The 19,552-nt window shown below is 38.3% G+C and overlaps 1 protein-coding gene across 1 annotated transcript; it reads left to right on the top strand.

Moving 5' to 3' along the window:
* The first annotated feature begins 1,203 nt into the window (after window positions 1-1,203).
* On the top strand, window positions 1,204-19,524 carry LOC135682005 (thrombospondin type-1 domain-containing protein 7A). The gene is made up of 10 exons (XM_089112882.1): window positions 1,204-4,240; window positions 8,470-8,747; window positions 12,313-12,601; window positions 13,088-13,432; window positions 14,288-14,575; window positions 15,442-15,615; window positions 16,081-16,354; window positions 16,625-16,905; window positions 17,319-17,412; window positions 18,441-19,524. The coding sequence occupies exons 1-10, from the start codon at window positions 1,579-1,581 to the stop codon at window positions 18,802-18,804; spliced, it is 5,049 nt and encodes a 1,682-aa protein (XP_088969008.1). The 5' UTR covers window positions 1,204-1,578; the 3' UTR covers window positions 18,805-19,524.
* The last annotated feature ends 28 nt before the right edge of the window (window positions 19,525-19,552 follow it).

The following is a 19,552-nucleotide window of genomic DNA, read 5'->3' as shown; positions in this document are numbered from 1 at the left end:
GTTAACACTCTAGTCAAAATCCCTAAGGAACTTTTCAATTTTTGAATATTTTTATCATCGACACGACAACCAATAATTAGGAAGCCTGTTCCATTTATTTGGAGTTAAATTTGACATAAAGTTTGGGCTACGAAGGTGGCTATCGAGTGTTTCATTGTGTAATTTCAAGTGTTTCATTTTCCTTTCTGATTGAATTTCCACTTTTTCATATATCCAACATCTTTCTAGACTTCTTTCAGTTTTTCACCTTATTTCTAGCTACAGTTAAGAATCTAACGACACTAATACAGAATTCTAATGTACTATATGCAATTTTTATATGAAGTTAAATCAAAGAGCTGTTAAGGAACTTTTAGTACTGCAATAAAAGGAGGTCCAAAAAAAGGAACTTCAAGGACTAGGTTATGGCTGCCCATTTGTAGCAATATTCAATAAACGTTTCATTAATTGTAAAATTCTTCACTTAAAGGAAGATTTAATGCAAAACAAATAATCAATACAACACAGTGCCGTCGGAACGAAATTCATATTTGGGGGGGGGGGGGGGGCTGCCCATTGTTTTCCATCTCATTCAGTGCACTGTTATAAAGAAAACATACTACAGTTTGACAATTATTGGGGGAGCTCCCCCCCCCCCTGTTTCGACGTGCCTACAACAAAATGCATCCGAAAAATCTGTATTCAGTTCAATAAAATGTATTCAGTTCAATAAAATGTATTCAGTTCAATAAAATGTATTCAGTACAGAAAATATGTTCAATGCATAATAAACTTTCAATCCAAAACGAAATGTTCAACATTAATGGGGCGAGCGCGTTCGTCATAAAACTTAGGGCCTAGACAATATCAAAGATGGACGAAGTTGAGGACGGTCAGGAAGAAATGCATTTGGAAAGTTTCTTTTTTAATATTCTTGAATAGAAGCTGGAAGATTGAACTTTTATGAAAAGTGCGCGTACTTTGGTTTTGCTTGATTTATTGTGCTTGTCTCTATATGGCCGGGTTAATTATTTGAGATATCGAATTTTTTGTTATTTGAAAGCCCTATTTGTTGTACAATTGATATGCGATTCTTGGAACAATGCCTCAGATCGAGACTCATTCAGGGAGTTGAGGACGTCAACGGCCTGTGTCCTTCGTACACTAGCCCTTCAGCCCCCGGAATGTTTTCTTTCTGGGAAGCTTATTATGAAAATACTCTCTCAAGTGCGGTTGACATGGTTTTTAACAAAAGTGTTGTGAAGGTCAAACGCTATAATCGTCAAATCTCATTCTAAGCTTTTTGATCGCTTCTTGGTCGAAAAGTTCTGTTTTATTTCGGCCAAGAAGGGTTCTGTGGTTTTCATTCAAACCCAAGGCCGTGACTCCGCAAAGAACGAAGAAGACCCAAGAGGACCGGGCATTGTCGTCAACACATGAGCCGCATAGGAAGTTGGCAGCACAGCGCGACAAAGGAAGTAGCTGAGCTGACAGAGCAATATACATTTATCAATGTAAAAAGGACATTCAGGTCCTACAAGAACTAGAGTAGGTCACTTTTCACGGGAGGAGCAAACGTGAATGTAGAACAATTCAATCATGGGTATAAACAGAACTACATTTTCAATAGATATATTTATAAAGTCACTCATCATTCTCTCCTGGTTATGCATAATTCACTCATACACGGGTAAACAAAGTGAATCACAAAAAGATTTTACTTGGAAACCAGAAGCCTGGCGATCTTGCCACAAAGGAAAATCATGCGAAGATCCAGGGATTCGTCGACGATCGCTTGCATGTGTAAACAGAAAGGGAGAGAAAACATCGCATAAAAATTGTGATCGTAAAACTCGACCAAGGAGAAGGGAATCGTGTGTTGCCGTAGCGTGCAAAAATCATACAAGTTTCAAATTGGAGATTTTCCCCTGGAAATCTTGCAATTCAGAACCTTTGCTAAATTATGACTTACCCAACCTTATGAGTAAAAACTCGACCATTGAAATTCGAAACACGATTAATCAGTCGGTGCAGGATTACATCTACATGGGACATGAAAGTAACTGGAAAAGAAATTTAATCGGATCTTGTGGCTCCCTCGAAAATGCTGTAATCTACGTCAAAAGAAGAAATATTTCTTGTTATGCACACTGGCCTCGAAAAAATATCAGAATCAAGACGAAAGTGGAAGACTGCTTGAATCACTCGAGAAATAAGCCAAAAACAATCCAGCTGTGTTCTTTTGGGTGTAAGCAAAAATGCTCTGTTAGTCTATGGTCCAAATGGGAAGTTTCTCCGCTTCTACCTCCGGATCAGAAATTTCGAAGACGTCAGATTACGTATTATCCATACTTTGATGATAATTTGGAGGTCTGCGCCGGATTGATCGAATTTGGTAGTGGTGAACAGCCTGCAATTTGGGAGGGGAAACGCATACAACCCGAAGTTTCTGCTTGGAATAAATGCGAAAAAAATAATACCGGTACAGATAATAGCAATTCCCCTTTCCCGGTTGTTGGCATTCGTACACGAAAAGTATCATGTGTTGCCTCAAATGGAATGCGTGTGAGGTGTAATAAAACCGAATCGGGCCAAATTCCCGCATACCAAGCATGTATTCTCTCAAGGGATTGTAGGGTAACACAGTGGAGTAGATGGTCTAGCTGCTACGCCGTTTTTTCAAAAAAGATCGGAATAGAAAGAGAGGGGAGTAATGCTGTATTTTATCAAAGGCATAGGATACGATATATCGTCGTAACACAACTGCCTAAAGGAAAGGTATGTCCACGCTTAAAGGAACAAAAACGTTGCGAGCTGTCCGGTTCGCCGGTGCTCGAAACCAAGTATCGAAATGCTTCATTTGCTAACAATAGTTATCAGTGGTTTGCAGGTGAATTTGGATCGTGTCAGCCCGATAAGAAGGATTGCAGGAGTGGCATTAAAACCAGAAGTGTGTTTTGCATAAGGCAGGGCGATGCCAAATTTAATCCTGTGGGTTCGCAATTTTGTGCTCATTTGAATAAGCCAGAGGGCAAAGTTTTCTGTAGGAATCCATGTAAAGAGACATGCGCACTGGGAGAATGGAATTCGTGGAGTGGTTGCATGGCTGATTGTCGGGGTGACGTAACGGGTACAGTGAGGGGAACTCATTATAGGGTTCGCAGAGTTATCCAATATTCTGGAGATCCAAGATCTTGTGAAGATTATGCTGAAAGCCGTCCTTGTACTCTAACAAACTGTGTATCCTGGGTGGCAGGCACACAGACAATTTGCCTTTTAGATGATATCCACCGTGCTTGTGGCAATGGAAAGACACATCGTGCTGTTTATTGTATGAATGCAAAAGGGCAACAAGTAGATGAAAGTTTGTGTCAAGGAGACAGGCCATCTAGGAGTTTACCGTGCCATGTCCCTTGCTCTGATGACTGCGTTGTTGGAATATGGAGTGAATGGGGCCCGTGCGAAGGCGAGTGCGGGAAAAACGGGACACAGGGAGAAAGCTATCGAATAAGAAAACGTAGTGTTTTGGCCTATCCTGGTTGGAGTGGAAGACCGTGCCCTGATGGTAAAGATATGATAGAGCAGCAATCCTGTCTTGGAGAAAACTGTGGCACTTATCGCTGGACGGTTGACGAATGGAGCGTATGCACTGTAAAACAGGCCAGGTTCGGAACACGAATTATCAAAGACAGCAAAAAACGGTTGTGCATGATTGGAAAACGTTCAAGAAATGTAACATGCATTGATAACGCAGGCGGAAAAGTAAGGGACTACTTGTGTAGCATCTTTTTAAAACCACAAGAAGAAAAGGAGTGCCGCCTTTGCATCGAAGATTGCGTTTTAAGTCCATGGTCAGAATGGAGTTCTTGTCCAACTGAATGTGGACAGGGACAAAACAAAGTCCAACCGTTTCGCAAAAGGGAGCGATTTATAATAAGAGAAGGCCACGGAGGAGGAAAACTTTGCCCAAATGTTGAAGCACTAACACAGGTTGAAAAATGCAGATCTTGCGACGATTATCACTGGTATCTCGATGGATGGTCACACTGTATTACTGCTCCAGCTGATGACTGTATTGGTATGAGAACGAGGCGTGTTTTTTGCAAAAAGAGGTCAGGCTCAAAGGTAGAGCCAGATGGGTTTTGCTTGTTAAAGGGACGAAAACCACGAGAAATTTCGACCTGTGCAAAGAATTGTGGCAACCGTTGCATTCTACCTGAATGGTCAAGATGGGGAGGTTGTAACAAAGAGTGTGGAACTGGTAGGTTTTTAAAAAAAATTAGCTTTTTTGTAAATTCTCTATAGAAACCTTGCCAAAATTCTTAATGACGTAAGTTTTAGGACAAAACACCTTTAAAAACAAAGTTTTTAGTTAAGTTCCACTAATTCAATATAAAATGTCAATTGTTCCCAGTGACAGGACTTCCTTTAACAAAGTACTGAAAGTCTTTCGGCCTCTCTTTCAAATCATCGCTTTTCATTTTAGCAATGCTTCTGACGTTATTGCTTATCGGGGTTATATAAGTTTATAATGAATTTTGAATAAGAAGCTGCTACCACTCCTTATTCAAAATTCAAATTACCCAAATCCTTGCTTCAAATCCAAGTTTTATACACAGTAATCTATTTTACAAACACATAACTTCTATAACCTTAATAAAGAGCTTTAACACATCGTATTTTAGTAGTCAATTTTTGGTGGATAAAAGGAATAAACCTGATCATTTGTAGGATCTAACAGGTTTTTGATAGTTCTAAACGAAGTTTTCATATTATCCAAGCCACCCTAAAAAAATAATGGTTTTTTTTTCAAGTAAACTGGATACCAGAATTAAATCATGATCAATTTTTTTACCAAGACTTTATCTCCAAAGTAAACTTTCCGTGAGTGAACACACTTAATTATTAGCTAACTAATTACCTTACAAGTTCTGGAAACAATGAAAAACTCGGTAAATAAAACTAAAGAAGACGGTATTTCTTGGTCATCACCTATTGTAACCATCAGTCATTATTATCAATCATCATAATCATAATCAATCTTAAAAATCAGTCATCATAATCATCATCTTAGTCATCAAGACCACCACAATATAGTATCCATGCTTTCCTAAAGTCCCACGATAATTTATCGCCAAAATTACTCACCAAATCCATAAGTAATCTTTGTGTTATTTCTTTTTGTTACTTTTATAGCTTTAACAAAGAGCAACAGCCAAACAAGCTGTTTTAAGTCTCCCATTATTTTGTGAATGAGGTTCATTTTAGTGACTTTGTTTATGTTGAGCAAATAAGGTTCAGCCTATTTAAACATTACTTTCTTCAATGGTGTACTCCATTAGTATTGTCGCCCAATCATTTTTAGTTGACTAGCATTTTTGTTATCCGGCCAATTAAAACAAGTCGTCACGACACTCAAAGCTTCAATCCTTTTAGCAGACCGAACCTCGCGCTTGAACTCGTGCAAGATTTTTGGGATCTCATCGAAGACAACCTGTTTGTCTAAAGGTCACTTTATTTAGCATCAGAGTCAGTCCGTTTAGTAAAGTTCAGCATGAGAAAAATAGTGCAACGATTTCACGATAATGGCAGGGGGTAGGCCACTGTTCTGGCAACAGATGCAATAGAGAAGGTGCAATATTTATCCACAGAGGAAGATATGCCATTTTAATTTGTGAGACAAAAACACGCCTGAAATAGCTATAAACATCCAAAACTTTACTTTCCTTTTAGTGGCTGAAATGTGGAAAAAACAACAGAAAGGTCAACCAGTCAGAGGCATAAACCTCTCTATCTGATTACACTCGTAAACCGCTACCTGATCACACTATTTCCTGCCCAATCCTCTCTACTTATTTTTCATTCATTCCATTATTCATTCTATTAATACGTGATTTACCATCACTTTCTTGGTTACCTTGGGACGCAAAGCCCCCCTACCACAAATCTATTTTGGGCGTGCTGTGGGCGAGTTTATGTTTTGTTGACTTAATCTTAATTCTCAAATGAGATTAAATATTGAATGATATTAGGTGATCATGATATGGCCGATGTTTTGACTAAAATTAAACACTTCTCAATCTGCTGTGGAATCCTGTGAACACGTCACCATTCATTCATTATTTTAAGATAATTGTACTTCTGAACAACTTTCTGGAGGCACTCAACTTCAACCATCGTTAGCATGACATAGTGTTAGGTGGAATCCTGTGCTATATTTCAATTTGAAATACTCGCGTGAGAGCTATAGATATTACCAAAATAACAAATTTAAATTCTTTCATAAAAGTATTTTTGCAATATATTGTTGTATTTATTCGGTTTAGTGAATAAACATCCGCTCGCTTTTTTATACTACAAACCCCCTCAAACCTTTATTGACATCCCTTCCCTTTTTTGATTACATGCTTTTTTTATAAGAAACAGATTTAAAAAAACGGTAGGATCAATTTTATGCAAGTTAAGAAACAACCCTACCCAAATTGAGAAAAGCAAAGAAACTTATAATTTGCAGTTTTAATTTTCCGAATTGACACTCGAAACAGTCTTGACATTGAACAACACTTGACATATTTGTATATGTATTGCAACACTACACTCGACATGCAGTATGCATTTATTCACAGTAAATTGCACACTCAAGAAGTTTCCATTTAAAGATTTGTTTTGACTTGACATTGATGAAGTTCAATGAGCTTAACTGTTTACAGATCTCAACAGAGTTAGTCATTCTAGGAAAACAAAATTCCTTGATCACTTTGTTAGGGCTCTATTTCAGAATTGAAAGTCGATTACAGTTGACATTAGTTTATCTCTGAATGTGAGTGAACTATTAACTTCACCTTGGAAGCACGCTCAAAAAATTCATTACCTAAGAAATTTAAGAAACATGTAAGAAACTTTTCATAACCAAAAGGTCAGAAAATTTAAGAAATTGCCTACCAGCACCGGACCTTAGTTTCTTAAGAAAAGACGTGTAATCTTGAAATAGGATTGAATGTATCCAATTGTGAAACTGTAAACATAAACACGCATTTTCACGAATTGGAGAAAATATTTGAAGGGTGCAACACATCTACACACCGTGGATGTTCGTCACTAAGAATTTTTTTCAAGAGAGGCAGCAACAAGTAGTCAGATATACTAGCCCTTGGAAACATGTGCAAAATTTCTCGCTTGTGAAAAAATAACCTTGAAGAATATTTGTCAGCCTTTAATTTCTCAACTTCATGGCCCAGGACGGTGTTTTTGCGATTATTTGTATTTTAAGTTTGGTGTAGCGGGATGTTTAGTTGATCTTTCTTCTGTTCTTGTGAGTCTTGTCTTAGTGCAATATTTCAAAACTAAGAAGTTGTTTGCCTTTTTACTTCTTGCTTTCTTGTAAACCTTATATACCCCTGCTGTCTCTAATAAATGAAGAGCACGGTGTTCTTAATCATAATTTTAATATATTCATTAGACCTAATCTTCTAACAAATATGTTTGTACTTCGAACATATCTCGAATTCTACTTCTCATTTATTGCTTTATTTGATGAGATTTGCCTTTTGAGAGTGCGGTCTCATAGAAAATGTTTTATTGTTAGTGTTAATCTGCGTTCGGTTTTAAGTACATTATATTTTTCTTCTCTTAATAACGTTCCTTTCCGGAGAAACAATATTTATCCAAAGCAGGTCTATCATTGCTCAAACACCAAAAAACAAGGTTAAAAAACAATTGTGCTTTAATACTGCTACAACGTCTCAGACACTGACGACAATCGTTAAACCCCGATGCCTGTTCTAAAACTCATACGATTTACTCTTCCAATATGATGTGCCTAAAATACAGTATGCGTTAGGAGACATTTTATAGCCAGCAAAACTTCCACTGTTTGACCATTGGTATGTCTGGGGCTAAAAAGATCCGGTCTATTTTCGATGGCCTCGTAATTTAACAAGACTTGATTCACATGACCCAATTCTCTGTGTTTTACATGTTCTTGCTTTTCATGGATATGCTTAACAAATATTTGTTAAATATGGTCACTTGAGACATCTGCCCTTTTCATTGCTAATTGTGAGTTTTAAAATCGTGAAGCTTCTTCTAGGACCAGCGTAGGTTTGGTGCAATGATATCAAATTAACAAAGGGGTTAGGGGGCTTATGCATAAATGTTGTTTAAAACAATAACAAAGAAGATATTGCCATATTTATGGTTTTAACAAGAGGGTCGAGCCCGAAACACAAAAGGGTTGGAGAAATACTTCAAGTAGGGAGATCATTATCCCTTCTGAACAGCAGTTGTTGTCCAGTCCAGATGCTGAACCTTGAATTTAAAAGCTGGTGGAGTACACAGCTGAAAATATGTGAATAATTATCTAGAATGTACCCGGCTGAATATAGAGGAAGGCCAATCCCTTTTGCACAGCTCTTATCGTAATTATTTGCATTTGGTACTTGTGTTGCCGTTATACACTTTGCTAAATATTCAGGTATATGATTTTTATAGGGTATTCAAGGCGAACACGGAATGTGTTTGGAAACAGCATTAGTTGCGACCCAAACATGACGCTAAGCGAGGAAAGAAGATGTAATACACATCCATGTGGACAATACTCCCTGCGAAGTGGTGCCTGGAGTCGATGTTATGCCAAAGATATTAAAAGAGGCTGTGGGGCTGGCCAGCAATGGAGAAATATCACTTGTTTCAAAATAAGTGGTCCTCAAGTGCCGTTACAATATTGTATCGAAGAACTCTATGGTGGGAAAATGACTCTGAATTTCGAGGTTTGTAAAAAACACTTTTTTACTCAATTTTATTACTACCTTTGTATGTACTATGGATTTCATTTTAAGCTCTTAGATTTGTTTCTTTTCTTTTAGAGTATGTTTTTGCCATCTTGTTTTTATGATTCCTTATTTGCTGTGTAGGGATTATTTAGGGGGTGAGCAATTGGAATTCTAAACTCTTCCGTTACAAAGTCGAGACTGCCGTGTAACGATGAAATGTCAGTATTAGTTCGCTATCCAAAGGTTCTACTGCCCTATTGAGCAAGTTCGTGTCCTCCATTTCTGATCTGTCTTCTTTGTATCCAGAAGCACGAACCACGTTTTGTACATGATGGGATTTCGCGTTTTGAATTGGGTACGATGATTAAAAATCAAATCAAAGTCAACAGAAAATGGATTGTTTGTAGCTGCGGGGTGTAAATTTTTGAGCACTTCAAAATGTATTTGTTTTTCATTTCATTTTGCTAGCAACTATTTAATTTTTATTTCTTTTCTTGGCCTTCAAAAAACTCATGCAATTCTCCTTCTATTCGATCGTAGATTAACTCACTCCCAAAATCTATGCATGCCTTGGCTAGTTGTTTACTGTAAAATCCATACAACTGCCAATTTTTCTTCATCATAGCAGTAAGGTGCTTAAATTTGATACACTCATTCATCATCAAATTATCTTAACTAGATTTATTTTAATACATTTAGGACTGTCATTTAATTTAGAGCTCGCCCTCTGAGTTAAAATCCAAGTGACTTAATCTTGTAAACTGTGTTTTTGCGATAGTTGATTGATAACATTTCCTAAATAAATTGATTTTGTATTTTCTGCCAAGATAGGATTCACTTCTTTATTGGATAATATTAAGCTGCTTAAGAGCTTGTTTAGTGCTTATATTTCTGACAACGATGTAACTTGTTGCTACAAATTGGAGACAAAATTTTCTGTATAACAGAATTAAAGTAGTCAGCTATTTTATCGTCCTTTTAATTATACTAAAGAAAATAGCCAGCGACCCATTTTCAGATTAGATACCCCATAAGCAACACCCTTTAAAATATCATGAAAAATGTCAGGGACCCTGGAAATTAACGGAAACAGGTATTAGTTCAATCTTGTTAAGTATAAGAACAAGCTGCTAAATAGGGGGTTTGCTGTATCCTTTTTTGTATAAAAGCCTTTATCTAACTAGTAACCTTAATTGATGGAATAAACTCAAGTTAACTATCGATTTAATCTCGAAAAATCGGTTGATTTGACTAGGACCATTCATTATAAACTTGAGTCAATATACGAATCTACCCAACCCAAGGCATCTGCTCCTAGTACTGCCTGCAATCCCACCGGTAATCCACCCTTCAGATTACGAACATATAGAGCATATAGAGCATATAGAGCAAGCATTTGTGTTTTTACATTGCAATATGTTATCGGTTGATAACTGTGCGCAGTTAAGTTTGAATGATAACCAAAAAGACAAATTTATGGGTTACTTGGGTGGATTAAGCGCCCGCATTGAACAACGCAGGAGGCAGATAGATGGAAGATAAAACCCAGTGCATTGGTTATCAGCCTTCGTTTCATGTATTATGAAGGTCAGGCAGATCAAGCATTACTGCGGTGAATCAAAGGGAATCCAGCTAAATGGTGGATGCTTAAGACAGAACCTCTTGGAGAGAAGGAGCAGGGTCTCCGAAGAAGGGGGCTAGCCCCTCCCCCACATTTTTGCAAAACAATAGAGCTTTTCTCCAATTTTTTTGTTATGGGTGTTAAATTTACCCTTGAATGCTCCCCCCCCCACTTTCCAACCTGCATCGTCTGAGCCCACGGGGAGTGTTGTTGTGGGCAACTCTTATTTGACGTTCTGGTACACATGGCAATCCGCCAGATACTTGGGCAAGACAACGAACTAATGAGCTTTTGGAAGGTTCACGTCAAAGAAGTTCAAATCAAATGATTACAGAAAAACCTTCAAGTGATGGCAACCGACCCACCGGACTTGTTCCCTATACAGCGCTAGGGTCTTAATTTAATTGCCTTAAACGAAATGGACAACAAATATTGGTATTGTAATGTATTTAAAGATAAAATAAGGAAATCTGTGTCGTGTGTGACACTAGCATTGATCCCTCACGATATTTAACTGACATAAATCTTTTAACTCAGCTTAATATGTCTACAACTGGTAATGCCCATAACAAGCTTATACTAACAAGCATATTACTCTAGCGTGCCTTTAGCAAATTTTCCTTGAACTGTGTTTCGTGCTTATGAAACGGGTAGTCACAACCCCGAGGCAGCAATCTCGGTAATGTGGATGATGGCCAATTGTCATTTTGTTAAGGGCAAGGTGCCGTTGTATTTTACAAATATGGCATATTAATGAATTGGATAATATTCAATAAGCTATAAATTTCTTTTTAAGGACTTCTTGGTTTAGTTTCTTCTCATCTGTTTTTTCATCTGTGCTCTACTCATTTCTTTGCTGTGTTTTCAGCATCCTTTTTTATAATTTTAATTCTCAGTGTTGGGATTCAGCTCTAGGGATGTTATCTGGCGGGGGGGGGGGGGGGAATAATTAGTTACATTTAAACCCATTAGTTACATTTTCAAGACTGCCGTGTTGAGTTAAAATTTATGTATTCATTCTTTTTTCAAAGATCTAACTGTTTTATTTTGCAAGCTCAAAGAAATGCTTTGACGGTCTGATATGAACAACATATGCTATGGAAAATGTTTTCGATTTCAAAAAAATTGTATTTCAAACAAGGTTGTTTATAAAAGTATCTGATCTATGTGAATATACCCAAAACCTCAGTGCAGTCGCCCAGGAAAGGCTGGACGTTCAGTCAGGGCTTTGCCTTCATATGTTTCGCATTAACTACAACAGTACTGGACTCTTTGTAGGGCATAATCACATAGAGTCGTGTAAAACATTTACTACAATAGCACAGACAATCAGATAAAAGATCAGGAAACATTGCATTGTGTCCATCATCATGATGAGGTATTACATCCAGTGAAATGGATGGAATATCATGTGTTAAAGCACCATCTTGACCCACATATCCTCAACCATAGCTGTCATACTACCAATTCATTTCAAACATATTCTACCAACTTGTCCGCCACTGCTCCAGAACTACCCCTCCGTCTATCAGACTATCAAACCAATGAATACCAGAAAAATATACCCCACTACATACATTACAATATCGTTCTGTATCTTACCAAATCATGAAATAAGAAATGCGAACACATTGTACAAAATATACCATATGCCTTATACCGTATACCGTGAACCAACACACGCCCGACGATGCAATATCATACCTGCAATGCGTACCGTTCCAATCAGTACCTTAACACACAAACCATACAACACCAACCACTTCACAATGCACCTCATCATAGCACACAAACCCACATACGCTGTAACACACAATTATTGCATTGCATAGGTTTTAGCTTAACGTATTTCTTTGAATTGTGTATTTTGACATTCATGTATAAAGAACGGGTGATTGGCTTATATATAAAAAGAATTAATTTTAATGGATTCATTTCTAGAGAGAATGCGATGTCACTTGCCCTTTTGATTGCAAGCTGTCATCCTGGTCAGCGTACACGCCCTGTTCCAGGAAATGTGGATCTGGGGTCAAGACGAGGTTCAGGACTATAGTGCAAGAGGCCACTCATGGTGGGCAAATGTGTGCAGTTGCCAACGGCGAAAAGCAGATTTCAGAGACTGTTCCTTGTCTGGAGAGGCAGTGTTTTAACTTTGTGTGGAAGGCTGATCCGTGGGAAACATGCCAAATAACAAACCAAACCAGAAGTCGTGTAACACAGTGCGGCACAGGTATTATCTCTCCATTGATATCAAAATTCCCTCCGATACATAAAATCTAGTTTATCGAAAGTATGTCGTTACATCATGGAGTTGCAATCTATTTTAAGCTTCAAGATCTTGTTTTATGAGCAAAACTTTATTCAGATTGAGATTGGAGCTCTGGCCTTTTTTAACTCATCAGAATATGAAGAATATTAAGATGTACCAGGCTCAACAAGGCCTGCTTGTAGTTGAATAAGGGGTATAGCCTAGCCATTTATAACGAAGTACTTTTGAAGTCATATTCTCTTTAACATTTCTATCCCTGTGATATGTGACAATCACTTCTCTCGAAACAGCATTGGTTAATGCAGCTGACACACCCCCAATATTAGCCAATTAAAGATTTGAAACTCCTGTTTTCCATAAACACTCATTTTGTCTGAACCCAACACCTTTCTTTTAACTAAAGTCCCAATGCTGGAAGAAGCTTTTAACTATCTTTTCCATCTACAGGCTTTCACACCCGGAAAGTGTACTGTACTGATAGCCGCTTCTCTGGCCGTCGTGCTCGTGTGAACGACTCTTTCTGTGATGCAAAAGAAAAGCCAGCAACCAAAGACTCGTGCCTCATGTACTGCCCGGGGGATTGCGTCGTTGGGCAATGGACGTCTTGGTCGCGCTGTTCATCGACTTGCCCGAGACCAGGCCATCGCAGACGAGAACGCACTGTGCTGCGATATCCGGCACATGATGGGAAAAATTGCCCTGTGCTGGAACGCTACGAGCCCTGTAATTTAAAAAATTGCTACACGCATCTTTGGAGGACAACTCAGTGGAGCAGCTGCATATTCTACACAGGTTTTTTAAATTTTTCTCTCAGAGTATGACTTAATTCTTTAATATTAGTAGCTTGTAAGAACTTTGAGGTTATTTTATGCATCTAACTCTGTTTATTTCCAAGTTTCTATGGAGGTTGTTCGGTCTTTTTTGTTATGTGTAATTACAATTTCATCCAAGACGGAAATATACTGCTGGCCCTGATTGAGTCGACCAATGCAATGCTGACTGGAACCTGAATTTGCATTGACTCGCCGCAAGCCCACTTTTCTGAGTATCAATGTGTATCAATGTTCCTAACGGCTGTAGCTGGGCCTCCAGAATCTCAACCTTCAAGTGAACTAGGATTAGCATTTACGTTAAGTAACCAAAAGGGTCAGCATTTATGTGAGTCATACTTCTGAAGTTGGCTAGCACCTGCAAGTTATCAGTTAGTTCTTAAAAGACGTAAAGTTCGATATGATGCTTCCATTCAAATTTCTAGACATCTGTTTCTCAACCATTTCAACTAATCAGCTACTGAACATAATGATAATGACGACAAATAAATCTCTGGTTATACGTAAAATAAGTTACATGAAATAATTGCCTAATCTTTATGAAAAATTTTCCAACAGAAACCATCATTAGCATAAAGTATTCACAGTGAGAATCAATGGAAGTAGCCTTTGTGTCCACTACTGCGTCGTCTTATTTCCTGTGTTGGTATAATCATCCGGCCTAGTTTTAGAACTGCAACTCACAACGAACAGAGTTTAGGTTCTAGCAGATGGTGTACTTAAACGGTGCCCCCCTACGAGCGAGAGCTCGTTGTCCCTGCAATGGTTGCTTGGAACTTTGTCCCTTTGTTATTATAAGTATCTCATTTGTTCTTAGATGACGCTTCATGTGGTGTAGGCACACAAAGGCGAATGGCTGATTGCGTACGAAGTGATGGAAAAATAGTCCACTCTTTCTATTGCCGCGTAGAAGGTAGACGTGTTCCAATATTACTACGTATGTGCACAGTCCCTTGCCCGCGAAACTGTGAATTGTCTGAATGGGGAATTTGGTCCAGTTGTCCGGAAGAATGTAATGGTATGGCTGTTCAAAGACGGACCAGATTCACTCTAGCACAGGCTGAACACGAAGGACAATCATGCTTGGAAAGTGATTCATTACAAGGTAAGTTGAAAACAATTTGCTGACGGTTTGCATTCCTTTACCAAACGAAAAGGATTCAACTCTTTCATTTTAACCATGAAATTTTTCCCACTTTTTGTATTTTAAACGAACTGTAAAATTTAGTTCACAAGTTGTTTGCTCATATGTTTTTTCTACAAAAGCATACTTTTTTGTGACTACAAACCAGCTGCACTGTGTTGAGAAGTATTTCTCAGCATTACGACGAATCCCAGAAACCATCTGAGATCTCAAGGGCTTGAATCTAAAATTTTTCTACTGGAACGTGGCAGGCTTGAAAAGAGTCGTGGCCGGCACCTGTCCCTACCAAGTATAATTCTTAAATAGTGAGGAATTAACGGTCTGATCTAAAAAGCATGTATTTATCACCGTTTGAAAAGGTTTCCTGTGCTCCTTACTATTTAATTTCGAAAGGTTTGATGGTATAGTGATTTTCTTCTTCTTAAGGTTCCTTTTAAAAGTTCTAAGTTTGCAAATATTCGTAAATCAACTCGAGTCGACCGCAATCCGAAAAGCAACCCAAGAGCCGTTCATTGTCAGAGGTAATATACCGCGTAGGCTCCTTAATTCTCGGTGTGTTCAAGGCTTACTCTATGGCTAGGCTGGTGCTCAAAAAAAGTGGCTCCGTGAGCTAGTTGGCGACAACCACCAAATACTCCAAAGAAGTTTGGCTTTCTAAAAGCAATATCGCACCTGTACGGTTGTGCAGCACCTAAGAGTTCAAATCAAATTTTGTCTCTTTTAGACCAAACACTGGAAAAATTCATAGCGGCAACAGCATCGATAATCTCTGTTTGTTAGTTTATTCTTATCCATATTTTAATCATTTTGCTCTTATGTTATCACAGAATTTCGGTCCTGTCCTATGAAGCCGTGTTTCACTGTGCAAGTCGGGGAATGGGGCGATTGCATTCCTAATGGTGATAACAATTGCGGTTATGGAACAATGAAAAGAGAAGTGGGCTGCACGAGAGACGATGGGAGACTGGTCGATGATTCCAACTGCTTGCAACTAACTACAGGTGTGACTTGCATGTATTGCTTCCCAAACTAGAAGGTAGACAGCATGCGCAGTGGTACCGTTCGGCTTCATGAACTGAGGGGGGCGTGACTTGATTGGAGGGGGGCGTGACTCGCCAGAGTGAGGGGCAGCTGGCCCTTTCCCAAACTATAAATGGGAGAGCTGAGGCTTACGCCATGCTTTTTAAATCGATAAATGTTGAAAATTTATCATATACATTTATCAGCTCTGATTTTATGATAAAATGACAACTTATGACAACACAGATATTGAGCACCTATGTACAATGTATTACATTTACATCAGTGAGGTATATCTTATGTAACAATTTGACAAATGTCCAAATTCACGTCAAAATTAAATAAATAACGAGATAACTTAGAATGCCTACCAGAAGGAAGGAGATAACCCAACGAATAAACTAAGATATCCTATATAATATCTCACAAGAGGCATCCTTTTCCAGGTTCCATTCCGAAAGAAGACATATGCAGAATTCCATGCAAAGGTGATTGCGTGACAGCTCAGTGGTCAGGCTGGAGTTCTTGTTTCGGGCTCTGTACGGTCAAAAACGAATCAATATTCAGTTATGGGGTACAAATACGTACTAGACATATTTTACGACAACCTACCGAATATGGGATACGGTGTCCGCGTGACTTGGTGCAAAGGGAGAAATGTGACAAACCATTATGTTTCACATTTTCTTGGAAAACAGGGCCATATGTTGGAAAGAAAAGGTAAGATGCAAATTGTGTAAGCATGCATTTGTAAGTAATCCAGTTAAGAATATCTTAGATGCATTCGGTGATCAATTAAACAGTTCGGATTGGTTTTTCATACTGGCTACCCTACGCAGGGTGAAGAGTATTTCGTAACATCGGCAGTCAAATAATATCAAACTGGGGTCTGCAAAGCTTTAAAATCCACATGAATGAATAACGTGTACTAAATCCGTATTCATCTTTAACATACCAACAATATTTTTAATTAATCTCATTGCACCACAGGGACGTTTGGTGTGAACGATCTGATGGCCTAAATGTCAGCAATGGATGCGATTTGGCGTATAAGCCTTCGACAACGCAGTTATGTCAGCCAAAGTGTCAAGTGACTCATTCGTTTTGTAACTCAAAGAAAATTTGCGTTTGCAAGAAACATTACATTCCAATCCTGAGCAGCCATGGTCACTTGATACACTGTTTGTCTGACTCAAATACCTTCAGAAATAGAACGAAAGATAATGATGTCACCACAAATAAGTCTTCTAGTGGAGGAAAGGATAGTTCGTGTGAGTTTAAGCTAACAAAACATTATTTCATCTGTGAAATGAACCTCTGCACGTCTATGCTTGACATCCTCAAACCATTGAGGTAAAGTTTCTATTTTAAGAGTACTCCGTGAGCTTGTAGGTTGCCAGAGGCAGAAATGAAGCATATTTGTTGCTCGATAATATGAGCACTTCAATAAACGACCTTGGAAATGCTTTCCAGGTACAATATAAGATTAAGCCATGTTTATCTTCTGTTAGCCAATGAATGAAAGTAATATCAATAAAAAGCCCTTATATTTTCTTTAATCCATGACGTTGTCAGGAAACTAAAATGGCTTATTGATAAACGACAAGATGCAGATTTTGAATGTCTTTTTCTTGTTCTGGCACTACATTTTTATACTCTTATATTGTCAACTGGTTCCATTTAGGGTTTGGTGATCTGCCAATAATCATATGGATTGTCATCGGCGTCTGTTTTGTTTACTTCTTGCTATTTTTGGCCATCGTCATAGTGTACACAAGGTACGTTAGCACTTACATTCATGTAGTAAGGACTAAGTAACCGACCTCTCTAAGGAAAAACTCAGAGTCAAGAAAACTGATGATCCTTCTTCCGGACACCAACCTTTCAACTTCCGAGCTGATAAACTTGAAAACCTTCCTCAGATAAATAACGGGAAAGGTGGGGTCTGGGTGAGGCATTTTATTTCTTGGTTTTCATTGGTCGCTAACCGGTTCTGTCATGCTTTCTGGGCCTTTCAAAACCTCTAACCATTTTTCTCTCACTTTTGAAAAGAAAATTCTCACTGGGAATGTTGACGGAAACATAAGCAGAATTTTTGAATAAAAACTGAGAACAAATGATTGTTAAATAATAAAGTTATTTTTACAGGCAACAGGATTTTTAAAGATAATTAGTAGAGAGTGCGGGAAAATAACCGACCCGAGCGAAGCTCGAACTCACGACCCTTGACTTAGTACGTCAAGTGCTCTACCGCTGAGCTATCGGGTGGTGCTTTCAAGCCAACACCCAAGGCGCTCGGGTCGGTTATTTTCCCGCACTCTCTACTAAAGTTATTTTTATAATCCTTCCAAGGGTACAACATCGTCGAAAAATAAGGAAACATATTTTTGTTGCAAAATAAAGGCGAGACAAAAAATTTTGTTAGACATGGTGTTAAACTGCAGTGTGGAAAATATACTTTTTCTACTAATAATGTGAAATGGAAGTTCAATGGTCTCCTTCGGAAAAAGGTTAAGTAAGAGGCAATGAAAATATACACTGATCGTAGCGGAGAAACTTGGAAGCAATGTTCAGCTCTCAAGAAAAAACACTGAAAATAGAACTACTTTTAAGAAACATTATTAAAAGGATCATTCTCGACAACACGTTTTCCTTGCATTACCTTGAGTCGCATATCAGAAGGCATGACATGTGCAAGTTATTATAATGTTTGTTTAGATCATTTTTGCTAGTATTGCGCCACTTGCGGGCATCAGTAAAATTTTGTGACTATAAAGATGGTGAAGTACAAATCATCAAATTTTAGGCGGCGTAAGAGTGGACCGAGAGTTCGACGAGCAAGCACAGCAGATGTTGGCACCCTGACTAACCCAGAAAGAATACCGTTAACCGAGCATAAGACCGGACACCACAGAACTGACAGCAAGATGAGTTTTGCGACCTCAAGTGGTCGGGGGTCAACCATGTCAGCAATAAGTGACCATGACGACGGGGAGCAATGGCCACAGCCTCCTGAAACTGTTGTTGTTTCTGAATTCATTCGACAACATCTTAAGAACTTCAACAAAAGCAGCTTTTGTTCAACGTTAAGTGATGAATCTTTACAAGATAAAAGCCAAGCCTACGGTTTGTCGAGAGGGACAAGTTTTGATGCTACAGGGACCCTATAAATCTTTTTAAGGCACATATGGTTGAGCTACATGTCCAAAAATATTCTGCATGTTGCATGGTAACTCTGCCCGATAGTTTAATCCTCTGTGTGGGCCTTTAATCCTTGTTCTTTTGATATAGATATTGTTCTAGTGTGAAATACACGCATGCACCATTAGATACGTTAAGTGAGGAAAACACCCTTTCCGTTTAGAGAAAACAGTTTGCTTTCTACCTTGCATTTTGCTTCTATTTATCCAAAGCCTAGACAGGAACAGGATGTTTTGCCATCACTTCTAAGAGCTGGGAAGAGGTCAGTTCCGTATTCTAAAATTCTGGGCGTTTCTTGTGACGTCAGGTTAAATCACAACTGTCGCAGGACGAACCCGTAGTGTCCCAGTCTAAGTGTTGCATGGGATATGGAGGTGACCCTAGAGTGATTCTTATTTAAGAAATAGAGAATAGATTGACATTTATAACACGTATTATCGTAAGGATTTAGAATAAGCGAAGTTAAAATTATGCTTGTATTTGGTTAAAATCTGATGCATAACAAGGGAGAGTCGTTTACCAATATTGGTGCGGAATTTTAGTGACTAATGATTATTGATTTAACGTAAAAAATGTGAAAATTGTAGTATTGAAATAAAGTTTATCAATTAGAAAGTACATTTATTGTTCTAAAGTTTGTAAATTTGTTTGCTAGCTTAAAGCAGGTTTTGAAAAAAGTTCTGTGTTAACATGGAGGTTATGTATGCTTTCTTTTCT

Source organism: Rhopilema esculentum, chromosome 16 (assembly GCF_057945365.1).
Source record: "Rhopilema esculentum isolate cy_ngs chromosome 16, ASM5794536v1, whole genome shotgun sequence".
NCBI lineage: Eukaryota > Metazoa > Cnidaria > Scyphozoa > Rhizostomeae > Rhizostomatidae > Rhopilema > Rhopilema esculentum.
Note: the sequence above shows the minus strand (reverse complement) of the source record. Positions and strands in the feature narration are given on the sequence as shown.

Excerpts from the sequence above, each read along its gene's own strand:
- LOC135682005 (XM_089112882.1), top strand. The coding sequence starts at position 1,579 with ATGGGTATAAACAGAACTACATTTTCAATAGATATATTTATAAAGTCA. Across the intron at positions 14,576-15,441 it reads GGAAAGTGATTCATTACAAG|AATTTCGGTCCTGTCCTATG; the intron begins GTAAGTTGAAAA and ends ATGTTATCACAG. Across the intron at positions 17,413-18,440 it reads ATCGTCATAGTGTACACAAG|GCGGCGTAAGAGTGGACCGA; the intron begins GTACGTTAGCAC and ends ATCAAATTTTAG.